The 25,984-nt window shown below is 38.1% G+C and overlaps 1 protein-coding gene across 2 annotated transcripts in view; it reads left to right on the top strand.

The window, feature by feature from the left end:
* Positions 1-25,984, top strand: part of ZFAT (zinc finger and AT-hook domain containing) — a 77,186-nt gene that overhangs the window by 10,664 nt on the left and 40,538 nt on the right. For both annotated transcript variants that reach the window (XM_036378765.2, XM_036378766.2), the window contains 5 exons: positions 4,859-5,119; positions 13,821-13,994; positions 21,564-21,714; positions 21,994-23,462; positions 24,645-24,877. In XM_036378765.2, coding sequence (XP_036234658.1) covers positions 4,859-5,119; positions 13,821-13,994; positions 21,564-21,714; positions 21,994-23,462; positions 24,645-24,877 — 2,288 coding nt within the window. The remainder of the gene's footprint in view (positions 1-4,858; positions 5,120-13,820; positions 13,995-21,563; positions 21,715-21,993; positions 23,463-24,644; positions 24,878-25,984) is intronic.

Below are 25,984 nucleotides of genomic sequence, written 5' to 3'. Positions count from 1 at the left end.
TTGTTGTTAACATATGTATGTGATGTTTCTTTGCTTATTTACCAGCAGTAATTCAGTAGTTATATTAACTTCATCAATTTAAGAACATATTTCTAATAATGGTCATTTAGTATTTCACTAGAGCTGCTGTCTCCTCAGGTGGCTGGTGAGGAAAAATCTCACCAGAGTATTATTTCACATAATTACCAGTGTATCAGAAGATGATGAATAAATTTCAAATCAGTTTTCAAAATGTCATTCTAATTTTATTTTCGTAGCAGAGAATGAATTTCTTGGGCATGCAAAATCCGTTTTCCTTTCTCAAATCTTTGTTTCCTCTTATCCCTCCACTACATATGTTTTTGAGCACAGTGAGACTGGTACCTTGTAACATATTAATTTTAGTAAAAAGGCTCTTCTGTAAACTTCTCTTTGCATTTTTGTTAGGAGTATCTGCACTTTCTGTATTGTATGTGTTCAGCATGCATTGTACATTTTTGAGGATAGTTTGTAACAACCATTATGATCTGCAGCAACAGAAATTAGACATAATTAGCTTTTAAGAAAACTCTGCAAATCTTATGTAAAATATAACATTCTTAAGTTATATATTCATAATTTACCTTTCTCATTATTCTTGGTGAATAGTTTTATATATCTGATGGGCTCATACGGTGCCACTTTTTTCAGGTTAGGTAGCCCAGCTCTTTGACATCTGCTGTCAGTAAGAATGTCAAGGTAAATTATTTTTCCACAATTTTCAGGTCATATGCTAGGCATTCTTTAGAATTTTTGCTTTCCTATCAGACACATTGATTGAAGAAGATGGTTCTGAAGTCCCATTGATTTGTTTTCTGTGTTCTGTTTAAAAAAAATACTGTAATCTACAGTTGAACATTGGATTGGAAAGAGTTCTTCTTTGAAAGCATCAATTATTCCCTCCTGCTATGGAATCTGCAGCAAATCAAACTTACAAAGTTTGTAGTATACAATTATTTGTCAGCGAACTAGTGTTTGCAGTAATTCAGTATTGTCACTGAGAGGAGAAGTAATTGGTGAATCACCAGTCTTAGAAATTACAGTGTTAGAAATTGCAACTTTTAGTACTTGGTGACTAATAGATGAACATCTTTTTGTCCTTTGAAAGTGCAATTTCTCTTCCAATTATGGGTAAATACTGTAGCTACCCCACAATTGGTATAGAAGAGTGAATGCTGAGTTGCTAATGGAGCTCTTTATTCTGCCTGAGTAATGAATTAATGATTTTATAAGTACTGGGGACAAGTAAAGTGCTAGGCATGACATATGTGTTTATTACTCTAGTGTTGTTTTATTTACAGTGCTCTCTGCTGAATTTTGTTTAGGCACACCACTTTCCCATCGTTAAGCCATGATCTATTTAGAGTTGATTTGTTCTAAATATTTTGGCACAATGATGTCAAAATTTTTTTATGAAGTGGGACCAAGGGTACCAGGGAGATGTTGCTGTTATACATCTATGCACAGGTCACATTTTGTCCAGCACTGGAATGTGCCATCTTTGTTTTGGGAAATGACAGGTAGTTGTAGTCAATCATACTCCAGTTTAGCCTAGGGCTTTTTATAATTCTTCACAATGATCTCCATTTCCTTCACAGTGCTTGTCAAAAATCAGCTTTCTTTTGCTTCTGCTTAGTCAGATTGGTGAGGATTTGTGGGACAGCATCAATGGCCCTGGTTTCCTCTATTCATACTGTTATTACCTGATGGGTTGTTGTTTGGTTTGGGCTGTATCTGGATTATGGGATGCATGTCTCTGTCTGTTATGAAACCTCAAAGAAAGTTACAGTCTGAGTATCATCATTTCCTCCAAGGAGTGCAGCCTTTAAGGTAATTTAGAATCACGTGTGTGCATCAGCCTCATCCTTGCCTGACCACAGGATGCAGCCAGAGCCTGCATTCATTCACACCTGGGGACAGGAGGTGTTTAGGTGCTGTGGTACAAACACAGAACTGTAATAAAATAAGGCTGGGGATGAGATGAGATTTGTATGGGTGCATTTGTGTGACACTGTGTGCAGAAGAGTGTGAATATGTTGTGCTGTTGTAACTGATGAAATGTAAGCTTTTCATACTGACATTTGAGGAAGGATTCATATTGCATAATGTATCAACCTGTTAAAATATGGTCAGAAGGTTTAAGTGAAATTTGCACAAGCATTTTGTGACTTCTGACAAACTTTCTGTATTAAATAGATTGATTTGGACAAGCTTATGTGAACAATTCCTTTGAAGGAACAGTATAAAAATAGACACATGGTTTATTTCATTACTCACTTTTTGAAGTGTCTTTTTTATGCCTTTGATTACATAATTATACAGCATAGCACAGAATGTCTTCCCTGGATATTGCCATTGCTCATCCAATAGCAGTCAGAATAAAGATTGGTTTCACTCAGTCTATAATGACTGCAAAATCCCCAGAAACAACTAAGTTGTTCTTGAGGGAACAGGATCTTAATTCAGAATCTTTTTAATGACCAATTTAAAACTTCTATTTATGACTAAGCATCCTTGAAATAAGTGTTAGGGGGTTTTATTATTTATTTAATATACTAACTTTATTTTTAGCAGTTAAATAGACTCTTTTTTTCTAACAAGCAACATTTGATTAACTTGGCTATGTACTGGCAGATGAATGACAATGTTCTGCTATTAAATTGCTGTATGCTGTTGATCTTATGTGGTTTGAGCTGGAATTTGTATACTGCAGTGTGAAGAGCTCACTGGGGGCAAGCTAGGTAGAGAGACAGCTGGAATTTGTGGTTATGTGCCTCATTAAAAAATTAATTCTGACATTGTTGACTCAAAGTAGCTTGAGATAAGTTCTGTCTTGGAAAAAGGAAACCAAGGAGCAAGGAAAAGAAATCACTGTGATAAACCTCAGAAGTTCTGGTGATGTTTCAGTTGCTCACATGAGCCCTCCTGTTCCTGTGTTTCTTGCTGCCTGCCTCTTGCCACCAAACCTTTTACATGGTTGAGAACTGCTGTAAATTCTCCTACTGCTGGACACATTTACAAACATTTCTAAAATTTGCACATTCTTTGTTTATTTGCCACCCCATTAGTAGTCACAGGAATAAGAATTGCTATTTTATATACCATAGCAGAGGTTCTCTCACCAGCCATCTAAAGGAGCACTTTTCATATTTCTACTTGCATGCAAGATTTTGTTTCAATTTCTGTTTTAATGTGAAAGTGCTGTTCTGTTTTTCATTAAATTTTCACTAAAACAGTCAGGAAGAAGCATCTCTTTGACCTGTTTTTTCTTATTTTCTTTTTGTTGGGTAATCTGATGATTGCATTGTAAAGGAATGAAAAGAATATCATGCACAGAGAATATGGTGCTTGCATTCTTTCTTCCAAGCCTTGGATTTAACTATTTTGTAGTAGTCTGACCAGCATCCACATGTGTATTTCTCATGCTGGAACTGTGATTCCTGCTAGCAAACTGTGACCTTTTGATGGGTTGATATAAAGATTATTGTTGTTTGGTTTATTTTAATTGTTTTTTAATTTCTTCAATTTAAATACTGATTGCTGTGATGGATGGATATCAAAATAGCATGAATGGTAACAAAGAGAAGTTTGGAGAGCACTGAAATCACCCCTTTCTTTTTGGCTGAAATTGACAGAACTACTTTTCCTAGAGTAGCATGAAAGTTCAGGACTGGTGGAGAGTTGCAAAAAGTTATGAGGAACAGTTGTTTTTTTTCTATTCATAGTAAGGTTTTTTGGCAGTTTTATTATGTTTATTTAAGCAGACAGGTATTCAGTCACTCCTGTAAGAAGACAGAATGCTTTCTTTTTCATCTGATAGTAATTACATGGTTAACTCAAAGCTGTGGTCTCTGAGTGTGACGTTTTGTTTGCCTGGTATGTTTTAGGGAAATGCTGACTAGGTTATAAATAACATGATGCTACCTTCTTCTGTTCTCCTGCATCATCTCCCTTTAAGATTCCTTAAGTCATTTCTTTTTCTGTATCCTCTAAATCAACCAATTCAATAAGGTCTTTCAGCACCTGTGCTTGAAAAATTTTTGTAGTTTGGGTTTTTTTTAATATTCTCTCTTTTTGCGGTTTTTCAGACTAATACATTGTCAATCTCAATTTATCAGTGCAGCAGTGATGAGAAAAATCTCAAGCAGGAAATACAATTTAAGTTGTCATGCATTTCTGTGTACTTCATGTCATGGATTTCATCAATGTTTCCTCTACAGAAATATGGAAATGTAAAATTATATTGTATTTATTAGGAGCTGTGGATGACTTCCAATTTTAATTCAGGAAACAATTTTTTTGCATGACTTCTGGAATTTATTTGTTACCAATAATTTTTAGGCCAGCTTTTGACTAGAAAGTGCTGACAATCAAGAACCACAGAAAATATTAGGGAGTAATTGTTCACTATATTAAAAGGACAATGAGATTTTGGTTCTTAAACATACATTGTTTTTCTCTTATTGCATCTCAATACCTGGATAATTTATTTGAAAATGACTTAAATTAAAAGGCTTTTTGTAGTGTTGAAACACAGTAGAGCAATTTTGTAGTATACATGTGCTGATAGAGTGCTTGCAGTGTAATTAAGTAAAACTGTGGCACTTTGACATCTGCTGATCTCAATAACACAAATGTTACTGCTTTGCAGCTACCAGAAATGCCAGCAAATACCACTGCTGGAAAAAAGTTTGTGTGGTGCTAAGCTTTTTTAAAGCTTTTGGGATAACTCCCCTCAAATTTCATTCAAGGCACCTATTTTTCAAAGATCAGATGGGTATTTGCTAATTAGCCATGGAATTTAATTGTAGTTTAAGTAAACTTTAATTTTCTTTTCTAGAGTTTCTCGTAGCGAAGAGGAAAAGGGGCAGACCAAAAGGGTCCACTAAGAAGTTTTGTGTAGATGAAGATGTGGCAGAAAACAATTCTGTTCCAAGCAAAGAGACTCCAGCTGGGACTGAGGAAGGCCCAGAACCCTCTGAAGTCTCACCAGGCAACCTGGAGTGCAGGAAATGCAATCGCAAATTCTCCAACACACGGCAGCTCACTAAACACATCTGCATTATTGTTCTGAATGAAGGAGAAGAAGAAGGAGATGGAGGTAAGAAAACATCCTGCAAAAATATCTGAAGCAGGTTGTGGGACAGTGTTTTCCCACCATGAGACATGGCTTGGGATCCCCAGTGCTGGCTTTGAATGGAGTGGAGTTGCCTGTTTGTTGTAACACAAAAAAGCAAAACTGAACTTAGACAAGGTATTTAAACTTCTTCTAAAGTGGTCAAAATGTTTATTACAGTAATGATTGTCTTACAACTACCTGAAATTCCTGTTTTTCATAGCAACTGTTCTGTTTCTCACAAAGTAGAGTGTGGTTTCTCAGAAGTGGTATAGGCCATGCAGGTGAGTATCACACATAGGCGAGGAAGGATGAGCCTGTACAGGGGTTTCTGTCCTGTGTCTTTTTCAGACTTAGTGATTCTGTGATTACGTAAAAGGTTATGAGGAAAATTACAGAGACTATTCTAGAGAACCCTAGGCAGAGAACACACTGTTCTTGCCCATTCCATAGTGTTTTGAGTTACTGACTGTATTCACACACTTTCTTAGAGAAAAATAATGATGTACATGCTACTTTCATCTACACATTCACCTGAAAAGCTGTCTCAACCAGTTCATATAGTAAAGCCAGAAGTGAAAAGTTTTCCTGTGATGGGACAGTAACCAGTGAACAGCTGAGGACTGAATTTCACACACAGATGAAGGTCATGGAGTGTTGTAGTGCGTTTTTATACTTTGTAATATTTTGAAGTAGTTTTGTTTTGTATCCCCATATTTTTCCCAAATGGTTTATCCCAGACTGTACCCCACTCCCTTTACCTGGTGTTATCCCTCTCCCTGGATGAGATCACCCCCAATCCCCCACCCTGGCTCTCTGTCAATCACTCTGCATCCCATCCCCTCCATCCAGAAGCTTCGGTCCAGGTTGTCGAGTGATCAGCCAGAGGCCAGGGGTCAGCCCCCCAAGCCTTGCCCCATACGCTGTCCTAAATGTCCATCCCCCAGTACCCATCCCTTAGGGTCACTTATTGGTTGGTAAAATGTTCTCTACTTTGGGTTTCCACCTCCCTTTAAATGTGACCCTGGCACATCTCCCGGGGCTCTGGGCAGGAGGCCCCTGAGGTGCAGGAGCTCCTTTGGGATCCTAATAAAACCTTGGATTAACCCCTGCTAAGAGTCGGCCCTTTCTCTTCCACCAATGTCTCTGGTGTCTCTTGTGCTGCACAGGCCCCCAGCCCAGGTGCCCTCAGCACCCTCGGGGCACAGAGAGTGTCTCCCTGCTGTCAGCCCAGGTGCCCTCAGCACCCTCGGGGCACAGAGAGTGTCTCCCTGCTGTCAGCCCAGGTGCCCTCAGCACCCTCGGGGCACAGAGAGTGTCTCCCTGCTGTCAGCCCAGGTGCCCTCAGCACCCTCAGGGCACAGAGAGTGTCTCCCCGCTGCCGACTCGGGACTGGCCCAGGGTTCCTGAGAGGCTCGCAGAGGGACAGAGGCAGTGGAGTCCAACTGTTAACTCAGCATGACCATGTTCACCACTGAACCATGTCCCCAAGTGTCACATCCACAGACCTTGTGAACATTTCCCAGAATGCTGACTCCACTGCTTCCTTCCACTGCTTCCTCCACTGTTCTGATGTTTGATCACCTTTTCAATGAAGAAATTTTCCTAATATCTAATCTAAACTTCCTCTGGCACAACTTGAAGCCATTTCCTCTCATCCTGTCTCTTGTTACCTGGGAGAAGAGGCCAACCCCCACCTTGCTCCAGCCTCCTGTCAGGCAGTTGTAGAGAGTGAAAAGGGGCCCCTGGATCCTCTGCTCCAGGCTGGGCACCCCCAGCTCCCTCAGCTGCTCCTCACACTTGTGCTCCAGACCCTTCCCCAGCTCTGTTGTTCTCTGGACCCTCTTCAGCCCCTCAATGTCCTTCTTGTAGTGAAAGGCCCAAAACTGAGCACAGGATTTGAGGTGTGACCTCAGCAGTGCTGAGTACAGTGGGACAGTCCCTGCCTTGCTCCTGCTGGCCACATTAATTTTAATAATGTGTCAAGGTGCCATTTCCCTTCTTGCCCACCTGGGCACATTCTGGCTCATGTTCAGCCACTATTGACCCACAATTCCAGGTCCTTTTCTGCCAGGCAGTTTTCCAGTCCTCTGTCCCCAGCCTGGAGCACAGCATGGAGCAGTTGTGACCCAAGAGCAGGACCTGGCACTTTGCCTTATGGAACCTCTCACAGCTGGCCTCAGTCCATTGATCCAGCCTGCCCAGATCCCTCTGCAGAGCCCTCCTGCTTCATACCCAGGCATGAGGTGCTTTTTTGCTCTTCTGTTCTTTTCCTAATGTTTCCTTTATATTGTGGTTGATTTTTCAGACTCCTGCTTACTATTAAACTTAGGTTTTCAGGTAAGTATTTAGAAATACAGACAGATCTTTCTTGTACTCTAAGAGTCAATTTAGAACCCATCATTTTATCAGTAATTTTTTTTTTTCTTCAATGCACTGTCACCCATGTTCTTAGAGCTGGATGGAAGATTTTATTGAAGGTCTTTGAATCTTCCAGAAATATAATACCTGCCTCTGCATGTCAGAGACTGTTCAAAATAGATGGTAAAATTCACAAGCAGCTTTGGCTGCAGGCTCTTCTCAATTCGTCTTTGACTTTTTACCTAGTGCATACAGCTTTTCTTCCTTTTATCTATGTATTTTATAACTTAGAATTACTTATCTGTTTTTTTAATGCTTCCAAGATATTTCTGTAGTTTTAAAGTTTATATCTCTGTCTCATGTTTTTAATTTCTTGCAAAGCTTAGCACTCTATGACATCTGGTTAATAGTCAAATGTTTTCACTTTGCACTGTGTCTGGCTGCAATGGAGTTAATTTCTTCATAGCAGCCCATATGATGCAGTGTTTTATATTTTTGACCAAAATAATGTTTTGGCTATTGCTAAAATATGCTAAGCATGAAAATATTGAAAATATATAGTTATTCTGTGTGATATTCTCTATTCAAAGAAATCTAATACATGTTTTGAGTTGGATCTCAAATATTCATAGAGGTGTCCAAGTAATAAAATGTTCTGCTGTCTTTTATAGGTCGACAGGAAAAGTGCTGAAATCCCTAACATGACCAGCATTTAAAAGAAATAAATCACTAGAAAACTCTAGTTGGTGCTAGGCTTGAAACTTCATTGAAACTGCACATGTGTTGGTCAGAGGAATAGCTGGTAGATGCAGTGGGTCTCTGCTGTTGCTTGCTTCTGTAATGAGTGATCTGCACTGATCTCTGAGATCAGTGACTCACTGATAGTTCTCCTGCTCTTTCCAAAGTCACCAGGCCCTGTTGGTTACTGACACCCTCTGTGCCTCTCATTTGATCCTTTAAAGCATAATGATTTGCCTTCACCTTGTGGGCCCATTCACTAAAACAAACAAAACAAAACAAAAAGTGTCTTTTTTTTCAAATCTGGAGGGCTGACCCTGCCTGGACTCCAGGATGCCCAGGAAGCAGCTCCTCAGCTGGACTGGAAAGAGAAAATACAATAAAAAGCTTGTGGGGAGAAATCACTCACCAGTTACCATCAGAGGAAAAACAGACCCAGCCTGGCCAAATTAACTTATTACCAATCCAATCAGAGTAGGATAGTGAAGAATAAACCCAAATCTCCGTCAGAGAGGCCAAACTGTATCCCCCCTGCTACCAAAACATGGCCACACAAGGCCACTACAGCACAGGATTAAAAATGTACACTGTATTTCCAATTTCTTCATGTACATGCTTAGTAAATATATTTGTTCATAAAGTACTTATTTGCCTAAGCAGGTTGCTGTTTTGTAAGCCAAACTGTGTGTACACCTATTTCTGTTTCTTTTTGGTTAAACCAAGCTAACAGTTCTGGCTAATGAATTGGGTCTGGCTGGCAAGATACAAGTGAGAACATTTAATGGCTGGGGAATGGCATTTGGGTGGAAGACAGATTACAGTCCCCACTCTGGAGTGAACCATTCAATCCTCCTGAAGTGGGAGCCTACATATGTCTCAAAGATGTCACTTTTGGCCTTAGTTTAAAATGGTTTTGCCATCAGCTGGATTTTAATTTAAAGTAATTCTTCCTGCAAGTAGAATGTCATTCTCTGCAGAAGAAACAATTGCCTGTGTTAATTTCAAATGGCCAGTTCACTTTCTTTTTTCCAAGCTGCTCTCCTGCTGCTATAAAATATCACTTCTTAGAGGCTAAAAAATAGTAATTTGAACGAAGAGTAGTTTAAAAACATGCCAGTTAAGGCTGTGTCGCTGTGCCTGTGAAATGTCCTACATCCAATTACAAATGCTGAGAGCAGTCCCTTCAGTTAATGACTCCAGCAGAATCCTGGGACAGGTGAAGGATGCAGTTCAGTGGGACTCTGGAAGCCCTGATTAATTCAGAGCTGGCAGGAGCTGTGCTGATCACAGCCCTGGCCATTCCTGGATTGTGTTTGAGGCAGCTCAGCATTGTGTTCCTTGCACAAACACGAGTGACTTTGAAACGTCTGGCACCGGGGAGGACACTCTGTCCATCTGTCTGTCTGTTGGCTCCAAGTGCCAGCTGACAAAGTGCTGAGCTGGCTGCTCAGCAGGGGAGGTGCAGAGTGAGACAGGTGATCTCAACAAACCTGTTCAGGAACAAGCAAAGGCTTTTACTGCCTGGAGAAACTCAGCTATTCAAGTGGCATGTACTCCATTTTCTCATAAATCATCTTCAAATCATCCCTTCTATGTTCCTTTAAATGTCCCTTTTTAATCCATGGTAGTTATTATACAGCAGAACTCTCCTAGTTGGCATGGACAAAGCATTTATTTGACACTAATCCATGATCCTAACAGTGAAGGAATTTTTTCCAGGAAGGCAGCTAAATACTGATGAGATGGCTACATACTATAGAAAGGCTACATACTGTTTGAGCCCTGTGGTCAAAGTTGAAGCTCTTTTTCATGAAAACATACTTTTATGTCCCTTTCAGTTCTTTCCTAAAACACACCTTCTACTTCAGGGTTATTTTAGGTGTACAAAGTTCAGAAACAAAGCAGCTCTCATTGAGAGTTAAGGTGTTTGTTCATTTGCTGATTTGATAGGGAGTGTTGAAGGATTTTTAAGTCTCAGGTTACACACAGACCACAAAACAGTTCTCTTTGTAGCAAAAAGTGTTGTAAATGTGTACACCCCAGCTCCTTATCAACAAATTGTTTCTGGAAGATGTTTCTGGAAGTCTATTTCCCTCAGACAGGTGTAGAATGGGGCTACTGTCATCAAGAGGCATCAAATTAGTGAATAAATTTAAATGTTTAAGTATCAGAACTAGATCACTGTAGTAAGAGGATTTTTTTTTTATTTTTATATGTATAAGTTATCACATGAGGGTGAGAATGTTCTTACAGAACCTCAGCACTAGTAGCAGATGTATGATCAGGAAATCAGTGGAGTTTTCTCACTGCTGTTTCTCACCGATCTATGTGTGGGCTTTTTTTGTGTTAACTGAGATTGCACAGCACTCAGTAGCTGCCTCACACCTTTGCTCATACTCAGTGTAATCCTCCTGTTAAGGGATGGGTGTTTTCAGCTCATATTGAGGAAGTTGAGATTCAGTTCTTTGTTTGGACTACTTACCAGCTTTGGGTTTTGTAGGAAAATTTTTTTGTATGGCCATAATTTTTAGTGCTTAGCCTACATGCACAAATATTCTACACATATGAAACACCTCAATTTTAACAAAGAAATACTTTGATATTGCAGTGCGGTATGTTGTTTTTAAGTCCTTTAAAATAGTATTTGTAGTCTGTTTTGAAATCAGGGAGACAGTCAGCAATGTTTATTGTAGTACATCTCTTCACCTGGACCCTTGGTTGGACTGAAAGAACTGCCAAACTGATCTGCCTGACGGAGGCAAGTCAGGAAAGAAAAGCAATGTGAAACATTTGGTGGCTACTGTGGTCGTAGTTTTTCATTAATATGGATCACAAACAAACTCAAATCTGTGGTTCTCCTTTTTTTAGTAGAATTCCAATACTCAAAAGTTAAGAGTGTTGCATATTAACATGAAAAGGTAATAAATGGTTTTGTTATTTGTCTTCAGCCACTTTACTTCATCATTAAACTGATTGATTAATGATTAGAATCTTTCTAATGGTTAGAAAGGAGAGTTTAGGAGTAAGGTGCTTGGATTCTATTCATATAATATCCAGGAACTACATGATCCTAGCAAAGTGGAGAAAATTCCATTCCCCTCATCAGAGCTTTCATTCCAATATATGGTTCTGGATTTCTTTTAGCTGAAGCTGTTTTGTCCATAGGTATATAAAATCTTTTGCAGCTTTTTTCTAATGCTTTTCAGTTTTGCTTACTGCCCACTGAACAAAGGCAGAGTAATTAATTAATTAATTAAGCCAGTATATGAAGTACCCTCAGGGAAACAATTCAATAATCAGATTACACTCTCAGGCTCATGGTGTGGCTCCTGGGGACAGTCCTGTGCAGGGCCAGGAGTTGGACTCCATGATCCTTGTGGGTCCCCTGCCACTCAGTTTGTTCTGTGATTCTGTGTATTCAGATTCTTTATGAGAAGACTTTCTTGTGTTGGTAGCCTGGTCCTGCTGAGAAATTTGTGATGATTCATTTTATTCTTGCTAATAAACCAACAGAGGCTGTTTAATGGAGAAAATGTGAAAATATGTGTTTGTTTCATAGAATCACTGAGGTTGGAAAAGGACTTTGAGATAGTCTGACTGTTTCCTTACACCCCTGCTCAGCATACCAAAAGAAACCACTGCACAAGCAGGTTCTGTTTGATGGGGATTTTTCTTTATCTTCAAATATCCCTTTCAAGTATTGCAGAAAAATATCAGTGTTAGAACTGTGTGTTTTTAGTATAAATGAACAATTTACAACTATATTAAGGAGTTAAATGGGGACATTATGAAACTCTTTATACCTATAAAGCAGCAATGTTTTCCAAAATCATAGAAGTCCACAGAGAAGAACCTAGTTGAGAAGAGGCATAGATCAAGGAATTTTTGTAATGAAATTGCAAAAATCATTAGTAGGTGTTGAAAAGCTGGGGGCTCTCCATGCAGAGGAGCTGGAAGCTGGGCAGAATCATGGCTGGCTGTGTCTGAATTCAGTTTGCTTTGTGATTGTTCCTCATTCTGGAGACTCTAAATAGGAATTTCAGACTTACAGTTTACTGCCAGTTGTTAGCTTACAGATTTCTGTCTCAGGATTGCCTGAGAAAGCTAAACTTCTTCCTGCACACCTGTTTCCTTCTGGTTCTGTGTCTAGTAAAGAAATTGTGGTTTATGCAGGTTATGTGATCAGTCTTACCCATGCTGCTTTAGCTTCTGCTTGTGTCCTTCATTTTTGTAAGGAACAGCCAGGACACTTCAAACCTTTGTTCCATTAGAGTCAGGCCACAGAGACAATCTTTGTTTCAATCTCAGCTGAGTATTTACAAAATAGTTATGGAATTAGAGCAGCTGCTTCCATATTGTATGTCTTTTCACTCCTTCTGCTGTTTGCTTGACAGAAACAAGTCTGGACACACTACAGCTTTGCTCTTACTGGTTTTTATTTATGTTTTGTTTTCCTATCTCATGGCAGCTACAGCATATTTTCCATATATATGGAATTACTCACTCTGGAGATTGAATCAACTGATGGAGATTGAGAGAGGAAAAACAAAGAAAAATTCACTGGTTTTATTTATAGTTTTCTTCCATTAGTTTCTTCTTTCCTTGTCCATGACCTCTGGAACCTTTGCATAATGCCTTAATTTGTCGACTTTGATTTTTCTTGTTTGCATCTTCTACTACTTCATCTAAAATAAGAAATTTTATTTGTATAAACTTAAGAGTTCTCTGGTTTTTTTATCTATGCTGCTAATTATTTATCTATAAAGACACTGTTGGTTTTTGGTTTTTTTTAAACTTTATTTTTATTATTTAGAATTTCAGTAAAGGAATTCTTCATTTGCTCTAAAAAAGAAATCAGCTGATTACTGGCTATTCATTTTTATCTCAGAAGCTGTTGTGTGGCTTTCTGGTTAACAGGTTGAAACCTTATCCAAATTAAGAGGTTGAAGACATTCTGAGCAGCAAAAGGGAATGATTTGGAATTGCAGGCCTTCAAAATGAGGAGTTATATGTCAGGAGTTAGGTTGAACCAAAGAACTATTTTGAATCCTAATTATTTTTGAATCCACACTAAAAAAGAAAATTATGTTTCTGACTGTTGATTTACAATAACAAGAGAGGAAGAAGGTCTAATCCAAAGAGATGATCAAAAGACTTGCCCTTAAATAAGAGGGATAATGAAGCCAGCACTAGAAAAAATAAACCTAAGATTGTCAGAACAATTAAATATGGAAAAGAGAAAAATAAATTGTTCATTAATTGCAAAATCATGAGAACTTGAAAGTTTGTAGCATTTTCACAGAAATCCACAATAATGTGAATGAATTTAGATACACGTTTCTGAGAGTTCATTTTTTAAATGTTGAGGTTTTTTCTCTTTTATTTGTTTGTATAAGTATCATACTAGTTTTATTAAATAGAGGGGGAAAAGTTCCCCTTTAGAGATCATGCAGCACATCTTGTTTTGATAACATCTTTCTTCCTACTGCAGCATAAATTTTCTCCCCATTTGTTCTTGCAGTGTTAGAAACTGTTACCTGCATTGCTTTTGTACATAGTTACCTTCTTTTTGATGTTTGCTCTTTAGGTAATGATTCTGACGTTGACCTTGACAGGAAGGAAGATGAGCGAGAAAAAACTCCCAAGAGGCCCAGAGCTCAGAGAACAGAGAAAACAGCATCAACTAAGGAGACTGAGCAGGTTTCAGGAGCTAAAAATCCTATTATAAGTGTGGTTTTGACAGCCCATGAAACTATTCCAGGTAATCAAAATCACCAATTCTATAATTAATTTTTATAAATTATGCTGACACTGTATAAAACATTCACTGGTCTAAAACAAAATTGCTTAGAATATTTAGTGTATGAAAAATATTTAGCATTATTTGATTATCTTGATAGAGTGTCCACATCTGGCAGCTACATAATTGTAGAACTTCAGTGAATTTCGACATAGGTGCAAGAAATGCTGGACCTGGCTGTAATTAACCTCAGTTACTGCATTAACATCAGTTATGTTTAGTCTGTGAATAGTTTTAAAGAAAATGCTAAAACACTGACCAGAGAACAGAAAAGTGCATATCTATTTAAAAGTCATGTTCTACTTAATGATTAGAGGATTCAAACAATTTAGTTAAACCTAGATTTGCATTTCACTGTTTATATAAACCATTAACTGGTTATAAGCCATTAACCATTCTGACTGACTGTCAGATCCCTTTTTTATAGTTTTGTGCATTATTTTCAGCTTTGTAGTTTTATTTTCTCCTTTTCATTGTTGCTAACATTTCTGAGTATTTGTTTTTCTGATAACTATCAAGACAAATTTAAGGTCTCATTTTGTTGTTGTGGGTTGGAAGCTAGCAGGATTCTCTGTGTTGTTAATATCTTTTGATATTGAGATCTGTGATATGCTGGTTCAGGGACTCATGGAGGTGTAAGTAAATTAACACATTTAGTATTAATTTATGGATATAGACAAACCTCCCTTCCTCAGGGCTTTTGGAAAGAGCCATAACTGGAGATTCCCCTCTCCTGGTGCTAAGTTTTATGCACTTTGCAAGAATTTTTATCTTAGACCTTTACATTTCTGGCAAGGACTAGAAGAATTTCCAAGAAGAGAAGGAAAGACATGGTAGATAATGCAATCAAAGATCCATTTCCTCTCAAAACTGGCTTAAAAAGGCAAATGAAATAATAATAAATATAGATAACGAAGCAAATGTATGAAGCATGTGATGCAGGAGAGCAATGTAAATCTAGTGGATGTTATTGCCTTAGTTACTACCTAGTAAAATTTTTCTTTGTAAAACCAAAATTTTGTGCCTTCTTGCACATATGCTTTTTGAGATACTCAAAATAGTAAAATAACTTAAACTTTGGAGGAACTTAGGCATAGTACATCAAACATTCAGAAGGCTTTAATGGACCAAGGGGATTTATGGTCATGTATGAAGCTGCAGCAGTTTTTTAAGATCCTCTCATCTGCTTGACTGACAATTAATAATCTTATTACATTCAAGTTCCCAGCTAAATTATGTGTAATAAAAAAGTCAGTACTGTTCAAAAAGTTATAAATTGCCACCCAACTTTTCAGAATTTGGAAATCTATAAGAAACTATACAAGTGATTAAAGATTCAACAGAAAAATATTTAATGCAATTATGGTATATTTTATTTTTCATTGATTTTCCTTCTATTTTTTCCCATTAATTTCCACAATCTAACTATTTCTTAATGTCACCAGCAATTCTTAGACAGTTCCCCTTGCTCAGTCATACTTAGATGTCTGGAGTTTTTAATAAAGGTCTTTCACAGTCTTTTTCATAGTAATTTTTCTAGACATTTATCCTGTGCTGAAGAGATGAGTTACTGCTGTAGAATGCTGTTAAAGAATATAAATGGATAAAATAGTTCTCCAATCTCTTCTGCTTTCTTTGTACTGGACCATCTGCAAAGTTAAGTTGAAAATAAAGTTTAAAGTTCCTTAAACACTATCTAAACTTAGTCCTTTCTCTGCAAGCATTGACAATCTGTACCCACCTGTTACTAGTTTTGAGGGTGCATGGAAATACCCCTTTTTGTGTCCATTACAGTAAAATTCTGCTGGAAGATTTCAATGACAAATAGAAAAATAGAGAAGGCCTTAAGAATTAGCTGTATTTTATTCCCAGTACTAAGGAACTACTTAGACTGTATTTTTCTCCTCTTAAATAAATGATTCTTTTAGAAGTATTGCATTGACACTTTGCTGTGACTTTGCTGAGCACTAATGAGGTTTGGGACAATGCTTTGTATCATTTAGATTATGATTAACTGGATGTTTTCAAAATCCCTTTGAACAAACAGGATCAGTCAGTTTTTGATTTCCCAGAGAAGACATTTGGGCAACTTTGATTTTCCCTGGTGTTCCTCTTCTGTAATGTTTTCTTGGGAGGCATATGAAAGGTAATGGATTTACAGCTGTAGAAATCTGAAAGCTGGCATTAACCCACAGAGTAAATACAGTTTGAATAAAAGTTGTAGATTGTTTTTAGTGCAGGCCTTGAAGTTCCTTGATAGGCTTGAGAGGTGAGCCTGGGCAAAGCTCCTGCAGGGCAAGGCCAAGCACAGGGTCCTGCCCCTGGACATGGAGGGATGGGATAAGGGGAAATAGCTGCAAACTGAAAAAGGGTAGTTTTAGATTAGGTTGTAGGAAGAATTTTTGCACTGTGAGGGTGATGAGGCGTGGAAAAGTTTGCTCAGAGAATTTGTGGATGCCCCATCCCTGGAAGTGTTCAAGGCCAGGTTGGATGGGGCTGTGAGCAGTCTGGTCTAGTACAAGGTGGCTCTGCTCACAGCAGACAGTTGGAATTAGATGACCTTAAAGGTCCCTTCCTACCCAAACCTCTCCATGGTTTTATAACTGGAGGGATGTGGAGACCTTCAAGAGAAGGAAGGAGTGCTGAGTTCCTGAGCACACCAAAGCATCAGATCAAACACAGGACAGTTTTTTGTAAGCATCACAATTAAGAGAGTGAATAACTACAATTATATACACTTCTGAAAATTTTTTTGAATGGCAGACTCTTTTGTTTTAAGTCTTTTTTTTTTAAAAACAAGTTTAAATTTGTCCAAATGTTCCATCTTCTGGGTTTTTAATGTCTTTTGTTCGCCATGTTTAAATTCTGTACATTATCAAGGTGTCAAAAACCAATTTATTATTCATGCTCAGTTAGTTTGATTCAGGAGAGATATGAACATTCAAATTACTGTTTTATATAAATTCTGTAATATTTTAAAGACTCAGCTTGTTACTAGGAGATTAGTTTTAAGTTCCTGTGAAGATGGTTAATGGTAGTTTATTTTTTTGTTTGTTTGTTTTCAAGAAATTTGAAATAATGAAGTATTCAGTTTCTTGGGAATAATTAATTTTGGTTTTCTAAAGGAGTTGTATTTTTTTTTAAACTACAAATTCTTCATACAACACTTTTCTCTCCCTGATTTCCACTGTCCATAAAAGTCCACCTGAGTTCTCATGCTACTGTGTGAAAGGATTCTATCTGTAATCTATGAACATTTAGTTCCTTCTTCCATCAAATTTTTGGGCAGTGGGGAAGAAGTAGAAGAAAATAATTTTGCTTACTATTTTGGGACTGACTTAGTTTAACCGGTGGCAGTCTTTTTAACTGATAACAGTCTTTTTTAAGATAATTTCTGTTCTGTAGCTCATGGAATGATGGTTGTGGGTTTATGACACATCTGAATGGATTTGGTATCAGGCAAAATGATTCTCCTGGGGAAAAGAGGAGGACTGGGACTGCCCTTTTTCAAAGTATCTTGGTCAGTAAGTACAGACTGCTGTCACAAGCAAGTGCTGTTCTCCAGCTCCAGCTTTCTGTCCTTTGAATAATTGTGCCTTTTGATGCACTTCTGTTGTGAAACACACTAGAAAATTAATAATGTATTTGCAGAAGGAGAGATTTTGGGCAGATCCCCTCTCTAATCCTATTCATGAGGATTAGAGAGGTGTGCTGGTACTTTTCAGGCATCACCAACATGTAGTTGAATGGCGGGCCAGAGAAAAGATGCTATCCTTGTGCTTACTTAAAGCAAACATTGAATTAGGCAAAGTTAGGAAAATGAGACCTTTCTCCTCTGAATGTGAGCTGGTGTTCATGTTGTAGTGGGTTTACAGATTGATTTAGCTCAGCCAATCTAATGTCCAGCTCTGGTGAAAGGGGGAATCTTCATCCTTTCATACACAGGTCTACGTTTCTATTTTTGTCTGAATTAAAATGGGTTCAATCTCAGGGTGACCTAACCTACACAAATGTTAAATGGTCCTTTTGCTTTTTTTTTTAGTTTTGTTTTGAGGGTTAGAGATAGATTTGCATGGAGAGCTTTGGCATTATGGGTAGGGTTGGTTTCTGATGACTTTGAGAACTGTCTTCCTATGGATCACACACATTTGGAGCACATATCACAGGATATTGTGGAAGCTGGAAAAACACATTCCTTCAAAAAGAGATTGAAAGAGTCAAATATTCACTTCATATCCATAGCACATTGTTTTAACTGTACAGACCAGAGTTATGGTCTGTACAGTTAAAATCTGTTATATATACCTACATTATGAAGATTTTTTTTTATACTTCAGCTAAAGTCCTTTTTTAAAACAAAAAAAGTTGGTCTAAAGGCAGCATGCAGCATCTCTATAGGAAAGAAAAAAGACACTGTGTAAAGTCTCATGGATTCTGACAGTGGTTTGCATTAGATTAGTTCTGACAGGTGTTTGCATTAGATTATCATATTTAATATGTATCAATTAATTTGTCTGAGTCCCATTTTGAATGCATTTATATTTTCAGTTTCTCTGATATCATGCAGTAATTGTTCCATGACTTAATTACATGTGGGGTGAAAGTGCATACTCCTTTAGTTTGAGTCTGCATTGAACTGTTTTTTGTGGGTTGCAAGATAATGATTATTCACACTTTTTTTTCCGCAGCATTGCTATTTACGAAGTTTTTTCTGATATTTCACTTTCGGTTACCTCTTTTCCAAGCTGAAGGTCTCCAAATTCTCTATCCCTTTCCCAAACAAAATACTTCTGATTTTGTCTTTGTTACTGTTTTCTGGTTCTTTATCCTTTTTTGTGATCCATACTTGAAGCTTTAGGACATTTACAGAATTTAGTTGAATTAATAGGAATTAGGTTGATGTTCTTTCCTGGTTTATTTCTGATCCATTCCTAAAAATTCCATTGCCTTTTAGACTGTTGATAAGTATTGGAGAACTCTGTAGTGAAGGACAGGCTGTTTTTCTAAGGGACAGACTGTAAGACACTGGAGGCCATCTCTGAGTTTGAGGCAGAGATGTGGCTCACTGGGTAATGCTTATCTGTAGAAGCTGCTGTCAGAATGCCATGAAGAACTCAAATCTTATTCTTCTGAAGGTAGATTTACTTAGGTGATATTGACTGAAAAGAGGAAAGCAAAAGGCATAAATAAAGTTTAGTAAACGAAAGTCGATTCTGCCTTTAAAATAGAGATATGATAGTGCTGGAGGAAGGATTTTTGTGAAAGAAATTATCACTACAGTAAACTTCTTTTTTTTTACTCTGATATTTATATGCTTTGACTTCTTGAAACGATTGCCTAGGGAAGCAGGAAAACCTTTATCTTCCTTATTGGCATTTGATGTTTTTAATAAAAAATAAGACCTTGCACGTGTTTGCCTTGTTCTTAGGCATTTCCCTAACCTGAATACTGAGGGCATTCTTTTGGGATTTGGGACATGTGGGGACTAGGCTGGGTAGAGCCTAGAAACCAATTTTCTCACTTCCTGGGCATGTGCTGTAGTCATTAGTTTGTGATCTAGTGGTGATTGCAGTGGCTGCTGGTCTGTTGGCACCCTCAGTCTGCATCCCAAGTAGATGGAGGTATCTAATATTTCTTAATGTTTCTATCTTCCAAGGGTGGGAAGTAGCAACCTCCCACTAGGGGACATGATTGCCTTTTGTGAGCAGGTACTTCATCAACATGACTGAAAATCTGAATCTCCCTCTTCAAGTTCTTAAAGACATTTGTCTTTCTGTGAAATGCATGGGTAATTTAGAGGCAGTAACATGAGGATAACCTTGGAGAATTCTGCTCACTTAAAGTATGCAAAATGCTGGTGAGTTAGTATTTATCTAGCGAGTATATATTCAGTTCACCCAATTTAGGTGATTAAATTTTTATAGTGGTAGTATGAAAGTCTATTAAACAGTTTGGCAGTCCTTTTAGAAAATGCTCAAACATCCTGAAATGCAGAAGGGCACAGAGGAGAGTTAGTGTGGAGCATTTAATGTGAATCTTTGTCTCACAGTCAAGAAATGGGAGGCCTAGAAGAGGCAATCATGCATATAAAGCAGTTTAAGACCTATTTTCTTTTAACTGAGTCACTCTAAATATAGAATTGGCTTCTATTTTAAGTATTGAAATATCAGAACACTTCTGGTGTCTGATGTCTATTCTGTTACCTTTGTACTGAGCCCACAGACTGAGCCATGGCTCCTGTGCTGTAATGACCAGGTCCCATCTCACTGGGACAGTGCAATTTGTGAGATGCAATCCTCTAGACAACCTGACACTTGTGGGAAAGGGAGAAACACGAAGAATAGAAGTTGTAATGTTCTGGTAACATTTAGGGTAAAAACTTGGAAGATCAGTTCTGTTGAACCTGCAGAATCTCTAGCACAGAACTGAAAGCATTATTAAAAAACAGTACTCCAAAAAAGCTGGTTTTAGATGCAACCAGTTTAGTGAGCACCAGAGCTATTACAGTTTAGTTAATCTGTTTAGTTACAGAGTTGCCTGATGTCCATTCTCATAGAAAAAGCTTCAATAGCTTTAGGTGCTCCCATATGGCCTCTTCTCCAAATATCTCAACTTCCCACTTAAAATCACGCTGAAGGACCCACAGAATCTCTGTTTTTCTCCTTGTTGTCTACAGCACTTCTTTCCTCCATGTAAAGTCACCAAGCCTTTCACACCTGTTGTTGGGTAACCCCCACTGTGGTTTCAGAGACTTTATGTTAGTACTGCCTATATTCTATAAATAATATCTTCAGGAATATGGGTTAAATGCATTCATAGAGACCCTTCTGCTCCCAGTGGAGATTGAGAAGTGCACATGGAACACAGAATCAGAATATCCTGAGTTGGAAAGGCTCCACAAAGACTGAGTCTATCTCCTGGCCCAGCACAGGACAGCCCCAAGAATCACACCATGTGCCTGAGAACATTGTCCAAACACTTTTTGGGCTCTGTCAGGCTTGGAGCTGTGACCACTGCCCTGAGAAGCCTGTTCCAAACATTTTTATTCTGAGGGATGGCAACATGCCCCAAAATATAAGGAGTTTAAGGAAAAGCTGTACATAGTTTTAAATATAGACGAAATTGTCTTTTAGACTAAACTTTTCCCCATCTTTATTTGTGGAACTGATTGAACAGCTAGGTGTAATTTTTCAAAGGATATGGTATGAAGCAGAAACAGAAAAATTCAAATTTTATTTAGAAGATTTAGTCTTTTGAAGGTGGAAATATTTGGATGTAGGATCTCCTTGTAGCAGGCATCAAGCACTATGAATAATGGTCTGAGCTATCAGTTCCTGGCAAGTTATTTGAGCAGAACTGTGGTGTAAGTACTGATGGATTCTGGAAGTGTATCCATCATTAACAACAGAAACTAAAACAGTCATACTAATGATTATAGACTTTATTGTTTAATTTACACTTTTATATTATAGACAATGCATGTTTCTAGTGTGAAATTTTTGATGAGCGTTCTTTTCCTTCTTCCTTTAGGAGCCAGAAAAATTGTTCCTCTTGAGGCTTCTCCTCATGAAAGTGAACCCAAAACTCCAGACACAACAGTCCAAGACCCATCACAACGAAAAGGATATCAAGAATATGCCATTCAGCAAACCCCATATGAACAGGCAATGAAAACAAGCAGGTAGTTTTGAAGTACTTACATTTGTGTTCATGCAGAATATGAATGAAATGCTTCCCCATCCATTTTCATGAAACTGGAGTATTGTTCTGAGACCCTTAAATAAAGGAAGAGCTGAAAATTAACTATGAATAAGCTGTATAATTTAAAATGTCTTTGGAGAATACATTTTTTTAAAATCTAAGCATTTCTGTCCATTATGAATGTCTAGGGAAATTTCAACACATTATGTTACCAAGGTTCACTGCTGTAAATATAACTTCTTGTTTGGTTTTTTTTCAGGTTGGGTCCCACTCAACTGAAGATTTTTACATGTGAATACTGCAACAAGGTGTTCAAATTTAAACACTCCCTCCAAGCACATCTGAGGATTCATACAAATGAGAAGCCTTACAAGTGTTCTTACTGCAGTTATGCCAGTGCCATCAAAGCCAACCTGAATGTTCACCTGCGGAAGCACACAGGGGAGAAGTTCAGCTGTGATTATTGCACCTTCACCTGTCTCAGCAAAGGCCACCTCAAAGTCCACATCGAAAGGGTTCACAAGAAGATTAAGCAGCACTGTCGTTTCTGCAAAAAGAAATACTCAGATGTTAAAAATTTGATCAAGCATATGAAGGAGACTCACGACCTTCAAGACAAAAAGGTGAAAGATGTTTTCGATGAGCTTCGCTTGATGACACGAGAGGGCAAAAGGCAGCTTCTCTATGACTGCCATATTTGTGAGCGCAAATTCAAAAATGAGCTGGACCGAGACCGCCACATGCTCGTTCATGGTGATGAAAGACCCTTTGCTTGTGAGCTTTGTGGCCATGGAGCCACTAAGTACCAAGCCCTTGAGCTTCATGTTCGAAAGCACCCTTTTGTGTACGTGTGTTCCGTGTGCCTGAAGAAGTTTGTCAGTTCTGTGAGGCTCCGTGCTCACATCAAAGATGTGCACGCAGATCTGCAGGAGGATTTTGTTTTTAATAGTTCCATCAACCAAAGCTTCTGCCTGCTTGAGCCAGGAGGTGACATCCAGCCAGAAGCCCTTGGTGAACAGCAGACACAAGCTGCAGGTGAATCGACTGTCACGAGTACTGATGCTGTGAACACCCCACAGCCATCGGCTTCTAAAGGTGAATCAGCAGCTGCAGATGTAAACCATGATGGTCAGCATAATGGAGATGTAAAAGTTGATGCAGTCCTTTCCTTAGAATTAGAAAATCCTCTGGTGAAGAATGTAGCAGAGACACTGTGTCAGACAACAGACGTAGCAGTCCCAGACATTCAGCCCTGTGTAACATCAGATTGCTTCCTGCTGAAAAATGGTACTGCTGGCCCTGAGGAGTTTAAAGGTTCTCCTCCAAATGAAGAGCAAGTTACTCACTGCAATTCTGTAAACGAGCAGGGTGAAGAAATTAATCTTTTACTATCTGAAGACAAAACTTTAGATGTGAGTGAGAACAACACAATGACTGAGAAACTTCCAGTTCTTGAAGAGAGAATCCATTCTGTTCCTCCTGGTGGATCAGAAACAAGCAATCCACCCATTCAAAATTCAGCAGAACCCACAGACCCTTTGGCAGCAGCAGAAGCTGGTGCAGCCACCTGCCCACAGGCAGCCTCTTCCAACACAGCTACAGCCAGTGGGGGGAATGGATCCGTGGCCTTCATGCAGATCCTGGACAGCTTGCAGAAGAGACAGATGAACACTGAGCTGCGGGAGAGGATAAGGAAAGTTTATGGAGACTTGGAATGTGAATACTGTGGTAAGGAGCAGTGGAATTGTGCTTGGGGTTTTTTAAATCTTATGCAGTGAGCTAGCTTTTTCCTTCTCCTCCAGTTTACAGTGACATAATTGTATTTTTGCAGCAGCATTAATTTTGTAGTTCAGTGTGGATTCTGGGGTTCAGTGGGATTTATTTTTTGCTGTAAATATAATGGGAAATGAGTCAAATCTCCTCAAAAAACTCACTAGTAGAATACAGCAAAGCAGTACATTGCAAAGCTCAATTATCTGCTGACGTGAAATTTGATAGAATTAGATTATTTCTATCCACATGCATCTCCCCATATCACAACTTTCACTGGGGCCAAGCACAGCAGATTTAGGCATGTGATCAGTATTAGTTCAGTCCACGCTTTAATGCTTGAGCTTCATTATCAGCTTAGTACAAAATCCAATTTTTTTTCATGTAGTGTAGGAGGATGTATGGTAATATACATTCTGTACAATAGAGACATAGATACTGGCATAATTTTGTGTCTTGTTTTGAACCAGGTTCTTTGAGATGAAAATTTTAATTACATGATATCAGATCAAGACTGTCCTGACTGTAGTTGTTTGGGTTTTTTAGTTTATGGAAGTGGGAATAACACACCATTGCACTTATTCTAACTGAAAATGTTTGTGTTTACATAACTTGAAAGGAAGCAATTCAGGATGTATTTTGTAGCTTTCATTCTTGAAAAGGGAAAGGAATCAAAGTCAGAAAAAACAAGTTTTTGAAACATCATGTAACATTGTACTTTAGATGAATTGCTCTGAACTTTTTGGTGCCATTATACCAAAAGGTTTTTAAGAAGGAGTAACATGAAAGAAAGTAACAAAAAATATTTTGACAATCTCCTTTAGTGTACAGTTGCATTCAGATTCTTTGCATAAGAGAACAAATGTGAAGGGCTTTTTCTTTAGGAAAAAGATCATTGATGTGTAATGAAGAGGCCCTTGTTAGGCTGTTTCAGGACATATAACATGATCTTCTTAGGCAAAGATGGATTTGTAAATATATTTTCAGTAGTGAAGGGTCTGTGGACAAGCTTTCATTAAAGACAAAAGGGACCGGATTCAAACAGTGTGTTTTATCTTGAAAGAAAATCGGTTATTTTTTTGAATTTTCACTAACAATTGTTTAGGCAATTACTTTCTTCATGTCTAATTTGCTTTTCAGGCAAGTTGTTTTGGTACCAGGTGCACTATGACATGCATGTCCGAACGCACACTCGAGAACATTTATATTACTGCTCCCAGTGCAATTATTCTTCCATCACCAAGAACTGCCTTAAGCGTCACGTCATCCAGAAACACAGCAATATTTTGCTGAAATGTCCCACAGAAAATTGTGACTACTCCACTCCAGATAAATACAAGCTCCAGGCACACCTGAAAGTTCACTCAGATCTGGTGAGTAGCAAACCAAATGTGTGTTTGTCTGAATTGAGTGTCTTCTTCAGTGTTTGTAATTCTGTGGTAATACTTGAAGACATAGCTCAGGGTTCTAACCTGTGTGTTCTCTGCACATTTCTGGGAATACCTGACTTAGAGTAACTGGATATTTGGACCTTCTCAGAGCTGTTTCCAGGGCATTATGTCTGTATCCATTTTCTCTCTTTGGTTTTCTCAGTATTTTCAGATCCTTTGGGTGAGTAGAATAAAGTTGGTACTATTGTTACATTACTTCATTCCGTGAACCTGAATTCCCTTCCTTCATAAATAAATGACTCGTGTAAAATGGAAATATGTTCTTCTTAATTACTACAGACAAAAGATATTTAAGTTGTTAAAAAGGATTTTTTTCCTAGTATCTTCACCTAGCTGCAGTTGAACATCTAACATTTTCTGTTGTGTTGACAAACACAGAGAGATCTCATTTTAAAGGTTCCTGTCTTGTTCAAAAAGCCCTCAGAGTGCCATGTGCTAAAACCAGGTCTTGGTAGGCTATTGGTCAGTATTTCCAACAGCTGAATTTACTTTAAAGGTATTTGGAACAGAACAACACTTCACCTCCTACTGTTCTTAAGCAGCTACTTCTGAAGAACTTTAAAACCAAACAGAAGAGATGACACAAAAAGGAAAAAATTCCTGCCATTGTGTCCTCCCCTTCTGTAAATATTTGAAATTGAGTCTGAATTTGTTGTGAAAGGTGCAGAAAATCCATATCATAGGCTTTCTTTTTGGATGTTTTTGAATTCATGATATTTACAATGCCCATGTGATAGCAAAAATCTGTGTAATTGATGTCTAAGAACACTTAAGAAAAAAGAGTCTACAATTAGCTCTCCTTATATCCTTCCATTAGTACCTGGTTTTCAACTGTGATGAATGTCCAGCAGCTCCCACTAGGAACATCATTTTCATAATTCTAAATAGAACTGAGAAAATGGATTTCATAATTAAAAACATTGTGGTGGCACAATCTTTCAGAAGCATACTTACTGATGCTTACTGTGAAATAAATTAATTTACATGGATTGAAAAATTCATGTATTAGAATTTACTTAGTAACTGAAT

Source organism: Molothrus ater, chromosome 1, assembly GCF_012460135.2.
Source record: "Molothrus ater isolate BHLD 08-10-18 breed brown headed cowbird chromosome 1, BPBGC_Mater_1.1, whole genome shotgun sequence".
NCBI lineage: Eukaryota > Metazoa > Chordata > Aves > Passeriformes > Icteridae > Molothrus > Molothrus ater.
The sequence above is the reverse complement of the archived record's forward strand: the minus strand, read 5'-3'. Positions and strand labels throughout refer to the sequence as shown.